General features: G+C 37.5%; 1 protein-coding gene across 7 annotated transcripts in view; it reads left to right on the top strand.

The window, feature by feature from the left end:
* Window positions 1–20,716, top strand: part of psd2 (pleckstrin and Sec7 domain containing 2) — a 105,671-nt gene that overhangs the window by 39,254 nt on the left and 45,701 nt on the right. For 3 of the 7 annotated variants that reach the window (XM_078411504.1, XM_078411505.1, XM_078411503.1), the window contains 5 exons: window positions 2,961–3,666; window positions 8,917–9,411; window positions 16,992–17,186; window positions 17,877–17,957; window positions 19,916–20,028. In XM_078411504.1, coding sequence (XP_078267630.1) covers window positions 3,062–3,666; window positions 8,917–9,411; window positions 16,992–17,186; window positions 17,877–17,957; window positions 19,916–20,028 — 1,489 coding nt within the window. In that variant the 5' untranslated portion in view covers window positions 2,961–3,061. Of the gene's footprint in view, window positions 1–2,960; window positions 3,667–5,150; window positions 5,245–8,916; window positions 9,412–16,991; window positions 17,187–17,876; window positions 17,958–19,915; window positions 20,029–20,716 lie in introns of those variants that run through there. The other 4 variants (XM_078411508.1, XM_078411507.1, XM_078411510.1 and 1 more) reach the window with 3 other exon arrangements.

Below are 20,716 nucleotides of genomic sequence, written 5' to 3'. Positions count from 1 at the left end.
AAGAGATCACATGAGGGAGTTTTTGGATAGGTAAAAAGAGAATATTCTAAAAACAGTACAAGCCAAGGCTTAAATGGAAAACCACCCTTTTATCACCATCAGCTCCACAGCAAATTATTTATTTTTAGGTTTCAGTCTATGTTTGCTGTGTTGCTAAAATACAACACAACCTGAACATATTTACCATATGCGTGGGAAAGAACTGCAGATGCTGGTTTAAATCGAAGGTAGACACAAAATGCTGGAGTAACTCAGCGGGACAGGCAGCATCTCTGGAGAGAAGGAATGGGTGGTTTCGGGTCGGGACCCTTCTTCAGACTATTTTACCATATGTTGGTTTCCAGCACTAGTGTTTAGTCTTGCTCTTCTTTGTTTTCTGAAGATCCATTGAAAGCTTGCCTGTTATAATATTCCCTTTGACCTGAAAATCTGATCTGGTGTAACAACCATGAATGACTAGTATATGCTTATACTCTTTGAAAATATCTGATGACTAAATTCCTATATGTTGGTAGGACACGTGTTTATGTGAAGTCAATAGTTCAACTGGTGCTATAAACCTTTAATTGTTTGTTCATGACACTCTTTCAATTAATTAAAAATAATTAAGTTCCTCCAAAAAGACCTTATACATACCTGAACTTTTCACATTTATTTATGAACAGAAACAGTTATTTCTCCATTTGGCAAAAGTAATCCTTTCGGAATTCAGCATTGGCCCACCCAGGTCTGTTTCATATGAATTCTGACTATTAATGACTTTCCAAATACACATGAATTATACTGGACTTTGTGGATATTAAATATTTAAATTAAATTAACCAGCAGACTTTCCAACTAAACCTATATAGATGGAATTAACCTATCTATTGAAGTCCAGAAAAGACTGGTCACCTTTAGCAATCTCTTTTATTCCATCTCCATATTGATACTCCATATGAGTTGAATCATTTTCTTTATTGAAAATAAAAAAACAATAAACATCTACATGCTTTGGAGACAAGTATAATCCGTGAGTTTACCTCATCTTATCCAATCTTTATTGCTATTCTCTGGTCTGAATAGCATCCTCATAGATCTCCTCTGTACCCCTTCCAATGCAATCACATCTTCCCTGTGATGTGGTGGCTCAAGTGATGATGTATAGAATTCAAGAATAATTCCCTGTTGACTGTCTTTAATTAATGTATGCCAATCTAAATAAAGATTGATTGCAATAATCTGATAATCATCAAAGGAAAACTTCCTGGCCTACAATTACTCGGTTTATTCCCCACCTACCTTTTTAAACTATAGTACAATACTAGGAAAAGCACAATATTACAGATACTAGAAATCGGAAATAAAGACAGAAAGTGCAAGAAATATCTGGCAGGTCAGGCAGCATCTGTGGAGAAAGAAGTGGAATTAACATTCCAGGTCAATGAACTTTCATCAAGAGATAAATCGCTGAGGTACAATGTTAACTCTCTTTCTCTCTTGATTTCCACCATTATTAGCCATTCTGTAGTCAATTGGCACCATGTATATACTCAGGGAGGATTCAAAATTGGTAGTTAGAGTCCCTGCCATTTTCTCCCTTGCTTTTTGAACAGCCAATATCTCATCCAAACTTGCTGATATATCCACTTAGTTTTTTAGCATATATAACATTATATGAAACATGAGGCATGCAATAAATAATTTATTGTGATTAATGATCAATTTTATGTTGAAATGCCGTTTTATAGCACTTAAAAGAAGTGTCTCATGTCAGTGATTTTCAAAATAGGGGTCGGGACCCTCAGGTCGGTTTTAGCTTGTTAAAAAAGGGCCTTCAAACTTGATTTTTCTTGCAGCCTGATCCTGCACAGAAGGGATCCCGCCACCTGTGTAACATCCCAGGTGCTGTTCTAATGTAATGTTCCTTCTTTATACAGTTGCACCTTGTGGTTTCAAATTTGACCCCTGCTTTCAAGCCAGAGTGGAAATGGGTTAAAGGCTGCCTCATGCTTAAAATAATGGCTTGATTGGTAGATACAATTAGATTTATATGTTAGCTAGTTATCATTATTGGGTTGAGCGGATGAACCATCTGGTTGGTGGGTCACCTGTAAAATAGTTGAAAACAATTGCTCTAACCTTGAATTTCTAACCTTGTGTAATATTTGGCTTATTAAGGCTTTTGGCACATTGGCACTCAGCAGTCATAGAAACATAGAGACATAGAAAATAGGTGCAGGAGGGGGCCATTCAGCCCTTCGAGCCAGCACCGCCATTCAATGTGATCATGGCTGATCATCCACAATCAGTACCCGTGCCTGCCTTTTCCCCATACCCCTTGATTCCGCTAGCCCCAAGAGCTCTATCTAACTCTCTTTTAAATTCATCCATTGAATTGGCCTCTACTGCCTTCCATGGCCGAGAATTCCACAAGGTCACAACTCTATGTGAATCAGTCAGAGTATTGAGTATAGACGTTGGGAGGCCATGTTACAGTTGTGTAAGACGTTGGTGAGACTGTATTTAGAGTATTGTGTTCAGTTCTGGGCACCATGTTATCGGAATGATATTGTCAAGCTTGAAAGGGTTCAGAGAAGATTTACAAGGATGTTTCCAGGACTAGATGGTCTGAGCGATAGGGAGATTTTAAGTAGGCTGGGTCTCTATTGCTTGGTGCACAGGAGGATGAGGGGTGATCTTGTTGAGGCATATAAAATCATGAGAGGAATAGGTCGGGTAGATGCACAGAATCTCTTGCCCAGAGTAGGGGAATCGAGGACCAGAGGACACAGGTTCAAGATGAAGGGGAAAGTTACTTTTTTAGAAGGGTTACAAGACCTTGATCTTTTACAACATCTTAAATCATACTGTTATATTAAAAATATAATGTAAGTGAATTGGTTTGTAATAATTATTTCCTGTAATATATTGCATTCTTTCTGTTTAATGTAACATTATTTTATATCATTTGTCTTTAGGTTTATCCAATTTTCCAACAGATTAAAGTTTGCCCCAGTGATAGTGACAGAACAGAGAACTGCTAAACGACACAAAGATTATACGCATATTATATTTTGACATGAACCAAGACCAGAAAACATCTTATACCTCAGAGGATGGTATCGAGAATAAGCAGCAAACATCTACCAAAAGCAGAAGGAAACATCAGCCATCGTCCACAAATGGTGAAGCTCTAAATAAGCATGAGCAGATCTTTCTAAAGATGGATTCATTAAATGCTAAATGTCCTCCAGATGTAACTTCTGAGGAGATAACAACTGATCACTGTCCAAAGCTTGGAGACGAGAGACCAAACAATGCACCTGAAAATTTAGGAACGATAACTAATCAGAAAAATGAGATGCAGGGCATAAGAATGCCCAGAGACCATGACCAAGAGTATAATATAGACACAAAGAACACTCTTAGTCTTTCACTTGAATTTGATGTGGCAGCAGAACCAAGCATGCAATGTGCTGATGTCAAAATTGCTGAGAGGTTGACTGGAGCATTGGCAAATGGAATAAACTGTGAATTAAAAACTAAGGAGAATACAAGTGAAAGATCAGAAAATGTCAAAATCATGGAAATGTCTGAGAAAAATGACTGCAATATTTCATTTGAGGAAAGCAACACACATAGAATTGACACAGAGATGAAATGTTATGAAGAGGAGCAGAAAAGGTAATTTGTCGGATGAAAGGTATAAGAGTATCAGGGTTTCTTACCAGCCTAGACATAGGCAATTGTTAATCGCCATGGTGCCTGATTTTGCATAATCATGTTGGTTTTTACTGTTGGCAATGGAACATATGAATTCAGACTTATAGGAAGTAGTGAAAATTATTAGTAGATTTAAAAAGCATAAGTAATGTTTTACATTATTATTATGCATATTAAAGTCATACTTTATAAAAATTGCATTGGAGAACAGATGCTGGAAATGCGAAACAAAACATTCATTTCAGCTGTTGTGATGTAACATAAAAATAAATAAAGTGTAAGTGTTGGAAATCTGAAACAAATGGATAAATTAATGGTACCAGTTATCTGAAGAAGCGTTTCTGACATAAATTCTGTTTCTCTTTCCACAGATGCTGCTGAAACTGCTGAGGGTTTCTAATATTTTTAGTGATTAGAATATACTTGATAATGCTAGTTTTGTACGGATTTTGATGCCCACTAGCTTATGTTTACATCACTTAAGATGTATTTACCATAAATACTAACAAATATCAGAGCTTATAATTAATCTGCATTTTATCACCTAAAGCTTTTGGGGTTGAAGTGCAATTACCTGCCTCAAAAACTTTTAATAGCAAGTTGGAGTGGATTTATGCTGGCCATGAATGGAATGATATTCCCTTTAATAATTTTAGAAATAAAAGGTCCCTTGAAATTGAATTTTAGATGGCAATACATTGTTATGGCTCAGTGACTGCCTGTGTTTAGATGAATATCTCCTGATAAAAGATGAAAATGGGAGTAAAAAGCAAAGGATAAAGGATGCTCCTCGGCCCTCTCATTATCACCCATTCCCTATATTGATTTCAAGCTCAGTTTCCACGATCATCACCCCTTGAGTTGAAGGTTGAATCTTTTAGTCTGCCTATGTTGTGACAGCAGTAATGATAGATGCTGATAGACAAAGGAACAACAGAGACACAAGAAACTGCAGATGCTGGAATCTTGTGTAGAACACAGAGTGCTGGAGTAACTCAGCGGGTCAGTTGACATCAGGAACCGCAGATGATGAAATTTGCCTGACTCGCTGAGGCACTTTGTGTTCTAGGTAAAGGACCAATGTTGGCATAAGGATTGCAAAGTATGTGATCATTTGGTGTTATGCTAGAATACTTACTAATTACAACTCTGAGAAAAACCATTTGACCCACCAGGTTCATGCTAACTATTAATATCTAACATGCTAACATGTTTCCTATTAATCACATTCGGTTTTCCTTATTTCTCTTTACCACAGCAATTGATTGTCTTTAACATTTGCCAATATACTTGCCTTTGAAATCTTTTTATCATGATATACTAAGGGGAAATCTACTCTTACTAATCAACCAAGCAACCTGCAAGCCTCTGGGATGTGGAAGGAAACTAGAACACCCAAAGGAAACCCATACATTCACAGGAAGAATGTACAAATTCTGCAGACATCAAGCACTGGGTCCCTGGACTTGTGAGGCAGCAATACCAACTGCTGTGTCACTGATTCACCAACTAACTTACATGAAAATGTGAACTTAGCATGTATGTACTTTGTATGTCATGTATGCTCTGTGTGTACAATCCTATTGATGTTTGCAGTGTTGATGCACTGGCCAAAGCATTATGATCACATCCATGCATATTGCATGGGAATGCTTGTGCATTTGAAATTTAACCTTCCATGTGTTCTTCCTCTGGTCAGTAGTATTCATTACTCCTGCCTATCATCTGAATCTGGATGTCTTAGTATTTATTAGTGTTGATAAACTCTGTATCCACACTTGTTCACAATTGTGATACTCACAATTGGGCCACTTGGTGATGTTGATTAGATGATTATATATTTCACATATATAATACATCGACGACTGCATTGGTGCTACCTCTTGTACCCATGCAGAACTCACTGACTTCATACACTTCACTTCCAATAAAGTAACTCCCTGGTCCACTCATCCCTTCCTACCCAAACCACCCCATCCCCAGGCACTTTCCCCTGCAACCGCACGAGATGCAAAACCTGTCCCTTTACCTCCCCCCTCAACTCCATCCAAGGATCCAAACAGTCTTTCCAGGTGAGACAAAGGTTCACCTGCACCTCCTCCAACCTCATCTATTGCATCCGCTGCTCTAGATGTCAACTTATTTACATCGGCAAAACCAAGCGCAAGCTCGGCGATCGCTTCGCTCAACACCTGCGCTCGGTCCGCATTGACCAAACTGATCTCCCGGTGGCCAGGCACTTCAACTCCTCCTCCCATTCGCAGTCTGACCTTTCTGTCATGGGCCTCCTCCAGTGCCATAGTGAGGCCCACCGGAAATTGGAGGAACAGCACCTCATATTTCGCCTGGGCAGCTTGCAGCCCAGTGGTATGAACATCGACTTCTCCAACTTTAGGTAGTTCCTCTGTCCCTCTCTTCCCCTCCTCCTTCCCAGATCTCCCTCTATCTTCCTGTCTCCACCTATATCCTTCCTTTGTCCCGCCCCCCTGACATCAGTCTGAAGAAGGGTCTCGACCCGAAATGTCACCCATTCCTTCTCTCCCGAGATGCTGCCTGACCTGCTGAATTACTCCAGCATTTTGTGAATAAATACCTTCGATTTGTACCAGCATCTGCAGTTATTTTCTTATATTATATATATTTCACATGTAGCTTTTGAAACAGATTCAAGGAATTATTGTTGTAAAACATTAACGCTGATTTCAAAACAGTCATGTAATGAGGATTGATAATGATCAGATTAATTTAATTTAATTGGTGCAATTTATCTTTGTATTATACAAAATAAATCACCTGTCACACTTCCACATCATCTGGTTATTTTACTTAAGAGATTATTTTTCAGCTGAACTCCAGCATTTTATTTTATTTCTACTTCAGCAAAGACCCTCTCATGTTTTCCTTTATCAAACCTGATTGCCTTCACAATCTTTTTTTGTATTTTATAGAAGTCATATAGTTATGCAGCTCAAAAATAGAGCCTTTAGCCCAACTTGTCCATGCTGACCAAGTTGCCTACCTGAGTTTGTCCCATTTGCCTGTATTTGGACTGTAAGTCTCTGAACCTTTCCTATCCATGTACTTGTCTACATATTCTTTTAAATCTGTAATTATACCTACCTCTACAGCTCCATCTGTCAGCTTGTTTCATTTACCCACCACCCTCGGGGTGACAAAAGTGGCCCCCTAGGTCTCTTAAATCTTTTCTCTCTCACCTTAAACATATCTATATACTAAAACTCTATATATCTATATACTAAAAGGGAGGGGGCAGGGGGGGAGGGGGAGGGAGAGGAGGGGGAGGGGTGGGGAGAGGGAAGGGGGAGTGGGGGAGGAGAGGGTGCCGCACCAATGCAGGAGAGGTTTGGTCTAGTACCCTCTACGTTTAGACTCCCATACACTGGGAAAAAGACCATGACTATTCATCTTATCCAGGTCATTCATAGTTTTGTATACAAGCTAACCCCATCTTCCTATGCACCAGAGAAAACAGTCCAAATCTATTCACCCTCTTATTAGAACTTGAGCGCTCCAGACCCGGTACCATTGTGTGAATTTCTGCTGCACTCTTTCCAGCATTATGATAAAGCAAAACATTTTCTCTTCCCAACATTTTAAAATTTGCCTCTCCATAGGCAGACTCCACCATCAGGACTTTCCAATATAATGTTGCAAGTTGCTCTTCATAACCTGAACATATGAATAAATTCTTCATTATTTGGGCTTTGGGTCAATGGTTTACACTTAACATTAACCTCCATTTGTGATCAATAAAATGTTTGTGGGACTACTTGCAGGACACGGGGAGAAAGTACAAACTCCATATAGATAAGCATACGTGGAAAGAATTGAAACCGGGTCTCTGGTGCTGTAAGGCAGCAACTCTATCGCTGCGCCACCAAGCTTAGACTGTGTCTGTTGTCTAGAAGAGAGCCCTGCTCAGAGGGAGACACTGATTAGACCCAAAAGTGAAATATTTCAGCAAATTCAAAGCTTGTGGCTTGTATTTGAATATATGTTTTTGAGTCAAAATTGCCCCCAGTGATTCACAATTTGAAAAGTGGGGTATGAGTTTTGGAATGTGGGATGTGGAAATTCCATAGTCATCTTTTTGCCAAAGTTTTTAAATGTAAAGTTGCAATTCAGATTTAGCTTAATGGATCCAGTGTAGCTGTCCAGATTGCTCAGGGAAGTTTAGTTCAGATATATAATCCTTATATTTCATTTTGGATAGCAAATATTCAATCCTGTGATGCTATCTATCTTTGTTGTAAAATAAGATTTGAAATGGTGAGTTTTGTGCACCACAAGTGCTGAATTGACAATAAAATGTAATTCAAATATTTCCATCGCCAGCCTGAAAGAAACACAATGTACAAAAGTTCATGGTCATGATCATCTTAACAGGATAGATGCTAGCGGATGTTATCTCTGGCTGCCTAGAATTGTGAATCTTTGGATTTCACTTCCTTCAGATGACTGTGGATGTTCAGTCGATGAATATATTGAAGACAGAATTGACAACGTTTTGCCAAAAGATATAGGGGTCAGAAAAATAAAATGGAGGTAAAATAGAAGTTTGTTAATGGTATTTTGCAACAGCGGAGCGGGCTTGATAGGTTATATTCTCTACTTCTACTATTTCTTATGTTCACATGACTCCAACTTTGCTCAGTCTAAGACATTTCAACTGTACATGTGTTGCAATTCGGAGAAGCCTCGCATTCAAATGATCTAGAAATGGATGTGAAATGAACCAAATGCATAAATGCTAAATAAATTGATGTTGGACATGTTAAGCAAGATTATGAGATCATCTAAAATGTTTGTTATCCCGAAATTAATGGAACAAAAGATAAAATATCTGTCTCATTACAAAAATGCTTTTAAAGTAGTCTTAACAGTTGGTCTATTGTATTACTAAGTAAGCTCTTGAAATAAGTGGTTATTTTGACTGTACCATTTATCATGTTCCTTAATATTATCTGGAAAACAGTGGATATGAGTGAACAATCTATCCTGTCTTTTTGCATTTGAAAATTACAATATTATTGATGGATTAATAATGTTCATTACAATGTTCAAATGTTAATTAAAGGTGACAGTTATGCTTCAATAAATTATTTATTTTCAGTAAAATAGCAAATGGATTCATTATGGTAGTGAATTAAAAATATACTAATTTTCTTTGTTGTCATGATTTGTTAACAGGTTGGTAATTGAAGAGAGGATGCTAGATGACACAACAGTAGTAAACGAACAAGTCCAAGTGAAGGACAGCCGAGATGGATTCAGTTCTACATTTGAAAGAATTGTAGAATCTGATCTTATGAAAGGCACTTCGTACAGTAGCCTGGATTCTTTGGATGTTTTGTCACTGACTGATGAGACAGACAGCTGTATCAGCTTTGAAGCCCCACTCACACCACTGATTCAACAACGCATGAAAGAAACTCCTGAACTGCTACACCAGAAGCTGATTCAGGTTGCTGAACAGCGAGAAATCCAGGAAGCTGGAGTTAGCGAAGAAAGGTCGAAAACGGATGAGGAGTATTCAAGTATTGAAAGTCCCCTGAGACACTCACTCACCAGTAGCAGGTCTGAGAATGTGCTGAGCAGATCTTCTTTAAAATCAGTACAAAATGGTTTACACAGTGAGAGAGATGACACAGAAGATGACATTGGCAGGATCGTTAACTCAATCAGGTAAATAGAAAAGTGAAAACAATTTTAATGTAAGCTATTTTTAAAGCATATTTTTATGTTAAGCCTTTATTAAATCTACGTGTGCAAAAAATACATTTTAGATAATCAAGTTACCACTTTCATGGTCATGTGTGGGAGAGAATTATCACCAATCTGTGTAATCTTTGACTGTAATTTTGTAGCCATTAATTTTAATGGACGGAAACTCATGGGTCATGTGTTCATAAGTTCTTGATATGCATACTGCCAGCATTACATTTAAAAATCTGCCATGTTTAAATGCTTCACTTAGATCATGATGATTTGACAAGAAAGCATGATCCAAGAAGAATATTTTGGTATATGTGTGTTGAAGGAGTGCAGTGTTTCAGTTGAGCAAAAGAGTTTCAAGAGTACGCGGTCTGGGACTGTGCAATTTGGAAAACTGTGGCTGGAGGGGTGAGATAAAGAGCAAACAATGAAGGAATTGGAAAGCTGACAGCTGTAGCTGAAGGTTATAGAATTAGGAAATATTAAGCTATTTGAATCTTGTTGATAAATAGAAAGAATCATTAAAAAAAAATGTTTTGTAAATTGGGAACATAATGATTTGTGAGGGTTGGTGTGCATTATGATTGAGACAATAGACAATAGACAATAGGTGCAGGAGTAGGCCATTCAGCCCTTCGAGCCAGCACCGCCATTCAATGCGATCATGGCTGATCACTCTCAATCAGTACCCTGTTCCTGCCTTCTCCCCATACCCCCTCACTCCGCTATCCTTAAGAGCTCTATCCAGCTCTCTCTTGAAAGCATCCAACGAACTGACCTCCACTGCCCTCTGAGGCAGAGAATTCCACAGATTCATATCATATCATATCATATACATACAGCCGGAAACAGGCCTTTTCGGCCCTCCAAGTCCGTGCCGCCCAGTGATCCCCGTACATTAACACTATCCTACACCCACTAGGGACAATTTTTACATTTACCCAGCCAATTAACCTACATACCTGTACGTCTTTGGAGTGTGGGAGGAAACCGAAGATCTCGGAGTAAACCCACGCAGGTCACGGGGAGAACGTACAAACTCCTTACAGTGCAGCACACGTAGTCAGGATCGAACCTGAGTCTCCGGCGCTGCATTCGCTGTAAAGCAGCAACTCTACCGCTGCGCTACCGTGCCGAGTCACAACTCTCTGACTAAAAAAGTTCTTCCTCATCTCCGTTCTAAATGGCCTACCCCTTATTCTTAAACTGTAGCCCCTTGTTCTGGACTCCCCCAACATTGGGAACATGTTTCCTGCCTCTAATGTGTCCAATCCCCTAATTATCTTATATGTTTCAATAAGATCCCCCCTCATCCTTCTAAATTCCAGTGTATACAAGCCTAATTGCTCCAGCCTTTCAACATACGACAGTCCCGCCATTCCGGGAATTAACCTTGTGCCCTCAATAGCACACAAATTTGCACACAATTTCACACAAAAATGTGGGATAAATGATCATTTCTGAACCAATAGCAAACTTCTTTGGATGGTGAAAATAGAATAAAAGCAGAATATAGTTAAACCTAGTTAGAGAAACAGTTAATGTTCAAGGCTGTGACTTTTCAACAGAACCGCTGGATGTTAATAATTAACGTTTTTTTAAAATATAGTAAAACCAAAGGACAGGAGAACAGAGAAAGAGCAAAACAAATACCTGATACACGTCCATGTTGGGATGGAGTGCCCGAGGGACTCATCAATGGGACTGAGGAAAATTAAATGATTACAGCAGAATTAGAGGGGAAAGGAAGCATCAAAAATGTAGCAAACTACAACTCTTGTGGTTCAGAAAGACAAATAAAATGCAGAACCATGAGTCTTACAATTGGAAAGGGACACCCCATTTCCAAAAAAACTAAATTATGACTTCAAAGCAAGTGAAACACAAATCTATGAACCCATCCCTAATGTGGTGTGTTGACTTTGGGAGAGCCAGAAAGGTGCAAGCAAGCATAGTTACATTATAAAGCCACTGGGGGATAGTGCTTCAATTTCTCTGGATTTAGATTTTAAAATAAATTTAAACATTTTTATTTAAAGTTTGTTTTTAGATATCACTGTTGTAAGTGGCATTGTATTAACAAAAATAACAATCCCAATAAATCTATTTATTTTATTTTAATATGTTATTTATATGCTGGTTAATGATGGCTAATGGACTATAAGGGAAGCAATTTCATGCCTGCACTCCAGTCTTATTAGTCACAGAACACTAAATTAAAACATGGGAGTTGCTTATTCTTTTTCACTGAATGGAATTATTTAACACGCTTGATTAATTTAGGTTCATTAAGAACATTTTAATTTATTCATTTGTTGGCCAAGTCATCAAGGAAGAAAAATCATCCCATAGTTGTATCTAAATTGTCCACAGCTTATCTCCAGTTTAACAGCAAATGGAAAACTATGATTTTGGAAATAAGTGCATCTCCTTTGTTTCCTTCCTATGTATAAATATGTTGTTTGTATGCTGGTTAACAATGGCTAATGAACTATATAGGAAACAATTTAGTTACTTATTAGGACCATCCAATGGGACAATGAATGGATAAAATGGTTAATGGCCTAAAAAAAAAACCGTAAGTAAACCTTTTTTGTTGGACTCAGTGGATGGGCAAAGAATGGATTCCAATGAGAAGTTCATCATGTTACATCGTGATTGAAATTATATATGTTAAAGTTCCTAAAAGTGTTCATATTATTTTGAGATTTAACAGGATACTCATTAAAAGTTGGACTATCATTTTATCAGCATTTGAAAGGTATTTGCTAAACAAAAAGTTGTTTTACTGTTTTATAACTGGGGAAATAGGGTACCTTGTGTATGACCCTGGCTTTTTTAACCTCTCAAAGTGTTTATCAAGTTGTAGGATGAAGTGACAAATAGCAAATTATGACAAACCTGAAACAGAAGAGCTCCATAGTTTATGTTTTAGCACTGAGTAGTCCCCTATGATAACATGCAGGGCATTCTTCAGCCATAGAAGCTTGAAAATGGTGAGCTGATATGAAGGACCTCATCTAAATGGAGGGCTAATGTCATCTTTTACCTTTTACTATCAATTATCTATGAGCAATGAACTGTATTGCAGATGTTTGGATATTAACATTCAAGAAAATAAAGGAAAAACGGATAGGGTGCTCAATATAGCATTGTCATTATCAAACTTTATTGTGATGCTTTTCAAAATGAACTTTGATTTGGTTTATTTATTTCATTGTTAAAGTTTTTTTTCTTTAAAATGATTAAGTATAGCTTTATTTGACATTGAGCAATTTTATTGGGATCTTCACATTAGTTACAAAATAATTATCTTCCAGAAAAGCAATTTTCTATAGCCTACATATAAATCTTTGGAAAAGGAAATACATGAAAATGCCGATAAGTACTGGTTTCACTTTAGGTGTCCCTTTTGTGCACTTGAGATGTATAAGTGAATTGAATCAACCAGAAAGTATTGATGCTAGAAGACTGAAAGTCATCATAATTAAATTGTGATGTTACTGAACAGAAAGTGATTAAAACAGTTTAGGTTAAGTGCTGCCATCTGCTGTTCTTATAATATTTGCATGATATAAACCTGATTCTACTATTCTTCCTGGTTTATTGTTGCATTTTCTATAGCGGACATTGAAATGTTTGGCAAGGAGATTTATCTTCAATTTACAATCTTACAATATTGCATATCTGAAATTTGTTAGGAAATGGTGGATGCTATGTTGGATACAAGAGAACCATCTCACATTACTGATCTTTAATCTTTTCACAGAATGCTTTGCACTTCTCAGTATGTCTGTTGAGTTTGACTATCATATTGAATATCCTTCAGCAGTTGATTTGTAAATGATAGCACCAAAACTCGGGTGAAGAACAGTAGAGGGCATAAAGCAATGCAGGATTAAGTGTAGGAGTGATTCTTATCTTGGCTGTTTTGGACAGAGAAAACAACTACAACTGTTACACAGTTCCTCCAGCTACTGGATTGGTGGAGTCATTACTGAATGGAATTAGACTTTCAGCTGCCAATTGCATTGGGCTTCTGTACACTCACTTCTACCAAGAAAAACAATGCAGATTGATATAGAGTCATACAACATGGAAATAGACCCTTCAGCCCAACTTGCTCACACCGATCAGTATGTCCCATCTACACAATTAAGCCTGCTTACATTTGGCCCATATTCCTCTAAACCTATCCTATCCATGTAACTGTCCAAATGTGTTTTAAGCGTTGCGAGAGTACCTGCCTTAACTACCTTCTCCGGCAGCTCGTTCCATGCACCCACCTCGCTTTGTGTAAAAAAAATAAAAAAAATAATAAGTTACCCCTCAGGTTCCCATTAAATCTTTTCCCTCTCACCTTGAACCTATGTCCTTTAGCTCACTGCTAATCTGTAAACTACCACTAGTACGAAAGGTATTGCAGAATAAATTTGTCATGGAAATTACAGAGATATGTAAAATCTAAAATGTAGGGTCTTGCGCTGTACAATTCTGTTATTCTGTATGTTGTTTGTGCATATATAACCACCAATACATAAGAGCCTTGTAAATGCTAAAACTGTTGCATAATTAACCTTGATTTTCATGGAATCCATTTTGACCTCTGTTACTTTCTAAAAGCACTGATAACACTGGTTTTAATTCTGCTTCTTTTGAAAAGGCAGTGGATTTTGTTATTCATAATGGAGTTGAATCAAGCCTATTTCCAGAAATGGTTTTAGCATAGGAGATGACCCTGTCTTATTGATTTTATTTTTGTACTGAGACTATTAGTTGTTTAGTTGAATACTGAAGACCACACTCAAAATCCTGTGAGACAGCAAAGAGTCTGGAGCAAAATTCCCCAAGCTGACCATCTGAAGAAATCGCATGATTTTCATGTTGTAGGCTAAAGATTGTGACATGCATCAGATTGAACTAATTAACAGCTGAGAAACTGAAGGAAATCATGTACACCAGGGTTATGCCATTATTGTTTGAGATTTCAAACTACACAACAACAATGGAAACCTTTCGTGTTTGTGAACCTGGAACTTGTGCTCTGCTGAACTCCCAACCATTTAAACTATATAAAAATCTTGAAGAATCTTTATAGAGTCATATAGTCATAGATTGATACAGTGTGGAAACAGGCTCTTCGGCCCACCTCGCCCACACCGGCCAACAATGTCCCAGCTATTCTAGTCCCACTTGCATGCGCTTGGTCCATAATCCTCCAAACCTGTCCTATCCATGTACCTGTCCAACTGTTTCTTAAATGATGGGATAGTCCCAACCTCCTCTGGCAGCTTGTTCCATACATCCACCACCCTCTGTCTGAAAACGTTACCCCTCGGATTCCTATGAAATCTTTTCCCCTTCATCTTGAACCTATGTCTGGTCCTCGATTCCCCCACTCTGGGTAAAAGACTGTTAATCTACCCGATCTATTCCTATCATGATTTTGTATACCTCTATAAGATCTCCCCTCATCCACCTACGCTCCATGGAATAGAGACCCAGCCTACTTACCTCTCCCTATAGCTCACACCCTCTACTCCTGACAACATCCTCGTAAATCTTTTCTGAACCCTTTCAAGCTTGACAATATATTTCCTATAACATGGTGCCCAAAACTGAGCACAATATTCTAAATGCAGTCTCACCAACATCTTATACAACTGCAACATGACCTCCTATACTCAATACTCTGACTGATGAAGGCCAAAGTGCCAAAAGTCTTTTTGACCACCTTATCTACCTGCGACTCGACCTTCAAGGAATCATGCACTTGTACTCCTAGATCCCACTGCTCTACAACACTACCCAGAAGCCTACCGTTTAGGTTCTTCCCTTATTCGACGTCCCAAAATGCAACACCTCACATTTCTCTGTATTAAATTCCATCGACCATTCCTCCGCCCGCCTGGCCAATCGATCCAGATCCTCCTGCAATCATTCACAACCATCTTCACTATCTGCAAAACCACTAACTTTTGTTTCATCAGCAAACTTGCTAATCCTGCCCTGTATGTTCTTTCTGAGCATCTACTTTTTTTGTTTAGTGTTCATTAACTGGCAGGCAATAATGTTGGTGCAGAAAGAAGCCTCTGCAATTTTAGGGCGTGAACTTGTTTTGGATTAATATTGAGGCTATTGATTCTCTATTTATGAAACTATTACCCAAATCTTTAATGATGAAACCATTTTGCACAGGATTTAGATCCAGAATTTGTTCAAGGCATGCATGCATATTCGAACAACCCCTTCCATTCTGGATTTTTTTTTAGTATACACGAAGGAACAGCAAACCGTCAGAATTAGTCAACATTTCAAAACAAAAATGGCAGGTCAATTTTAATACAAATGCTTGTTGTTCCTTAGATTATCTGAAGGAATGACTCCAACGCAAGAACATTATTGTCTGCAGTCAGATTAAAATATATGATTTGATTACTTCCATGGATATTCTGAATGTAACTGAGGAAATTTGCATTTCAATGTATCTGTGTATATTATTATAATTATGCATACATACTTTCTTTTTATTTTAGCAATGACTTTAATATGACTTTGAATTATCTCATTGGTACAAACAGTACCAATTCCTGAAGCAGGCTTATGCATAAGGTTTAGCTTCTTTGCAGTGTCCACCTATTCAAATCTGTACAGGCTATGGTACAGAGAAGAACAACAACTCTGTAGAGGTACATAGAATTACAGCACAGAAGATACTCTTCAGCCTGATTGCTCCAGGCCTGTGTTTATGCTCCACATAAACCTCTCCCACACCCTACCTCTTCTGACAAAATTAGCTGCTCCTTTCATCCTTGTTTATTTATTTAGAAATAAAGCCATCAAATATATGTTTTAGATGAAAGATAGGTTAATGTCATGAGATTTCCTAACTTGTACCAAATAAATTTGGTACAACTGATTAGATGTCAATTGTTGACACTATTGTTACCTCTGCAACAGAATTCAAGTTATTCTATGACTGAACTCAAAACCCTCAACTGATTCTCTGATGTGCATTGATGGCGTGCTGCACGGTTGGAAGGGCAGTGTTTTGGATTGAACATTACATTGAGGCACCATCAGCTCTTGAGGTCACTCAGCTCTCTTGGAGGGAATTATCAAATAATGATATAATTGGGCAAAGTCAACATGAAATTGTGGAAGGTAAATCATGTTTAACTCATCCCTTAAAGTGGACGGAGGTTGTAAGGAACAGCTCATATGAGACTGGCCAACTAATATTTGGCTTTACAGTAAGCTTTGAATAAATATGACATGAGATGTTATTGACCAAAAATTAATTCCACAACATCATAAACTGAGGAATAGTTAATATATAGAAAATGGATGGTAGAATTAATTGGATCCTCTTTTGGCTTGGAGGCTATGATTCGTGGAATGTCAGAATATCAGTGCTTGGAACCCAGCTATTCACAAACTAATGATCCACATATGGGATCAAGTGTAAAATATCCAAGTTTTTTGATGAAGCAAAACTAAATGGCGACATTGGCTGTGAGGAGAATAAATGCTCTGTCATTTGATTGCAGTGATGCCAACTTTAAGGACGTCCTATCTGATTCTGATTCCGAAATGGGCAGTACTGAACAGCTAGAACATGGTAGCACTGACACTTTGGCTAATGATTGCAAAACCAATGCAGATCCTGCAAAAAGACTCGCCAAACGACTGTATAATCTCGAAGGGTTCAAAAGATGTGATGTAGCACGCCATCTTGGAAAGAAGTAAGTTCACGGACATAATCGGTAATGTTTTTTAGGGTACTGAATTGTTGACCAGCTGCTGGTTTTCATTGGGTGCTCAGAGGGAGTGGGTTTGGACAAAGAAACACAATATTTAAGAAATGAGGCAGGGAATTCAGGTTTATGTTTTTGTTCGACATGTTGTGCATGTTGAACCAGCCACAGAATGGTTGAAACAAATATGATGGATGTGGTTTAAAGTAAGCAGAACAAGCACACAAATGAAATTAAAATAACATTTATTTGGCTGTATAATGGGAGATCAGAGGAAACTCATGCATGACCTGTTGGGCCAGATTGGCCTGTTCCTGTGCTATATATTTTGTTGTTGTTTATGTGCAGCATACTGTAAATAATGTGTAAAAGATAAAGTGTCTTCTGTGACAGGTAAATATTGGATAGTCTAGCACATAGCTACTATCCTCAAATTTCAACAAATCATTGCACAAGCCTCATTATATATTTTACATATGTGATCAAATACTAGATTTTGAAATCAAACTATTAAAACTGCTCTTACGAATCATTACTTTAGAGAATGGAATGCAGAAAAAAATTAATTTGTTTAATTTTTGTAAATGCAAAATAAAGTCAGAAGCATAGCTAAAACAAAGTTTCATGAACTTCCCCTGGATCTTTAATCCAGAAATTTGGTGTTTCTTCTTTTTATAGCAATGATTTCAGCAAGCTGGTGGCAGAAGAATATCTTAGTTTCTTTGACTTCACAGACTTGAGTTTGGACAAAGCACTTAGGTGAGTAACAGACACTAAGGTAACTCCATTGCAAGATAGCCATCTGATTTTAAAACGGAAAACTTGAAAGAAAAACATTTTCATTAAGGTAGGAACAACTTGCAAGGAGGTAGCTCTCTATTCTATTAACATAAAGTTCAAAAGTACTGTGTTTTCATACATTATTATTTGTGTTTATAGTTGTATAATGCCAAAAATATACATTATGTTTTATACATGAAACACCATAATGTGTTTGTGTAAATGCCACTGAAAGACAATCACTTAGAAAAAGGGGAATATTATAGCGTGTGGGAATTGGGCAGAAATATGCAAGTAAACAAGGTTACTCACATTTTTTCATATTTTAGTTTGTTATGGTATGCGAAGTCATTCAGCTTATCGAGTCTATACCTGGTTTCATAGAATTCCCAGCAGTCACATTCCTGCACTTATTTCCCATGTAGCCTATTCTTTCACACATACCAAACAGCATCCCTCGGTTTCCTGCTTCCGACCTACACTTGGGAATAATTTACAGTAGCCAGTTAACATACGAGTACATATTTGGGATATTGGAGGAAACCCATATACAGAGAGAACATGCAACTTCACAAAGGCTGTACCCGAGGCCAGGATCGAACTCGGGTTGCTGAGGCTATGTGGCAGCAGTGTTAATTGCAGCACTGCCCCACAACACTCATAGCAATGTTACACCAAAATTAGTTTTCAGATAGTGATCTCTCAGACAGTTCAAAGCAGAACACGTACTATGTTTTAAGATGAAGGAATGGTGGGTTTGGTGGAAAGAACACACAAAATAATTTTGATAGGCCAGGACGTTTGGAGAGATGAAATGAGGATGTAAATGCAGGATGAAGGATGGTGGTGAAGACATTACTAAATTACAAAAGGAAGGTCTGGAGATGCTGTAAATAGAACACAAGAAAATAGGAACAGGAGGAGTCGGTCTGGTCCTTCAAACCTGCCCTGCCATTCAATATGATTATAAATGAGCTGCCCCAGGCCTCAACAAATTATCTGTGCCAGTTCCTAGCCATGTTTTGTATTAAAAAAATAATTATTGAAAATTTTAAGATTGTGGTTGAAGTCCAGTGGTTTGCAAGGTAACCTATTCAATCTCCATGTTCTCAACCTATCTGTCACGGTTTGACATGGTTAACTATATCATTATCTTCTAGTGCCTCACCCACTTCATCCAGCTGAATGCGACCAGACTTCCCTTGATTGCACTCCTAACTGTCCATTCATTCTTTGAATCCCTGTAACTTCTCATTCCTGTACATGGATCATTACCTTGGATGAACCCAAGGATGTATATTAGTCTTCATCCCGATTTCCAAGTACCTGCTGCTACTTAGCAGTAGCTAATAAATAAATCCACAGCATCAATTCCCATGTATAGGCTGATACCACCCTCCTGTCCATTCATCTCTGCTCTAAGTTTGTCAGCTTGTTTTATATCCAATACTGATAATTAATTGTGAAGAGTGAAGCTATTGTACAGGGTTCCTGATAATAATGTACTCTCTGAGCACTAACTCCATTTTTTCCTGGAAACACTCCATAATTGAAGTCATCTCTCCACAATCCTGTGTTATATTTGATCGTAAATTGAGCTTTGCACAAGCTTCTTTTTCCATCACTGTATTTTCAACAATCATTATTTTTATTTTAAATTTTCAATACCAGCAGTATTTTATCATCTCTTATTCTAATTTTGCAAATACTTACTTCTTAAAATTGGGAATGTAAAATATCATTTAATCATGCATTTGCATTTTCAATTCTAATGAAATAGCATGTAGTGCTTTATTTGGACAGCGACACTGTTTAATTTGTATTAGCACAATGAAGAGAGTTCACTAACTGCCGCAATCAGATTGTAAACAAATAGTAAAGTAAAGAATTGTTTTTATTAGTCACTTAATAGTTTCACTATATCCTTTTGCCATTAGGTATTTTTTGAAAGCTTTTCCATTGATGGGTGAAACTCAGGAGCGGGAGAGAGTTCTGATCCCTTTTTCTAAGAGATACTGCCAATGTAATCCTGATTCTATCAACTCCGAAGGTACTAGCATAATCATTTCCTGTTTTAGTGCATTTAAAATTTTCCAGTACACATGTTTATTACTGTAAATTCTTAGTTATGGAGCAAAAAAGGAGAATGAAAAGTATATGATCAGTTAAATTATTTAGTTATTTATTTCTCTGTGGCAAGTTTTTGACAGATATCTTATGTCTTCGAAGATGATTTTATAAGATATATGAATCCAAGAATACTGCAAATTAAAATAATTAAGAGCATGTATAAGGTCACTCCTCCACTCATGAGATATTTACTTGTATAAGTATGTGAACAGGGAAATAAGCTGAATGCTTTGTATGCATAGAGCAAGGTAATTCTGCAAAACAGCTTGGTATTGCGAATGTGATGAGAGTGGGAATTTGGTGCATTGGCGAGATTGGTAAGTGCTTTAACACAAATCTCATCAGTCAAGAGTAATCAAAACAATGTAAATAGAAAAAAAAAGTGGTTTCATACTCATCAATCTGAGGAAATTAAATATATGCGCAAGTATTTGGAATGTTCCTTTGTTTGATAGGTGTTTTTAGTAGCTTGTGTAAATTTTAAAATTGGATTTAGCATAGTGCAAGTAAACATGCCAAAAGGATAATGAGCTAAGTGATTCAATACTAACTGAAGTTAACTGTGATAAATGGCCAAACAATTAATCACAGAATATAATTTATTCCAT

This window comes from Rhinoraja longicauda, chromosome 14 (genome assembly GCF_053455715.1).
Source record: "Rhinoraja longicauda isolate Sanriku21f chromosome 14, sRhiLon1.1, whole genome shotgun sequence".
Classification (NCBI taxonomy): Eukaryota; Metazoa; Chordata; class Chondrichthyes; order Rajiformes; family Arhynchobatidae; genus Rhinoraja; species Rhinoraja longicauda.
This window is presented reverse-complemented; position numbering and strand designations above follow the sequence as displayed.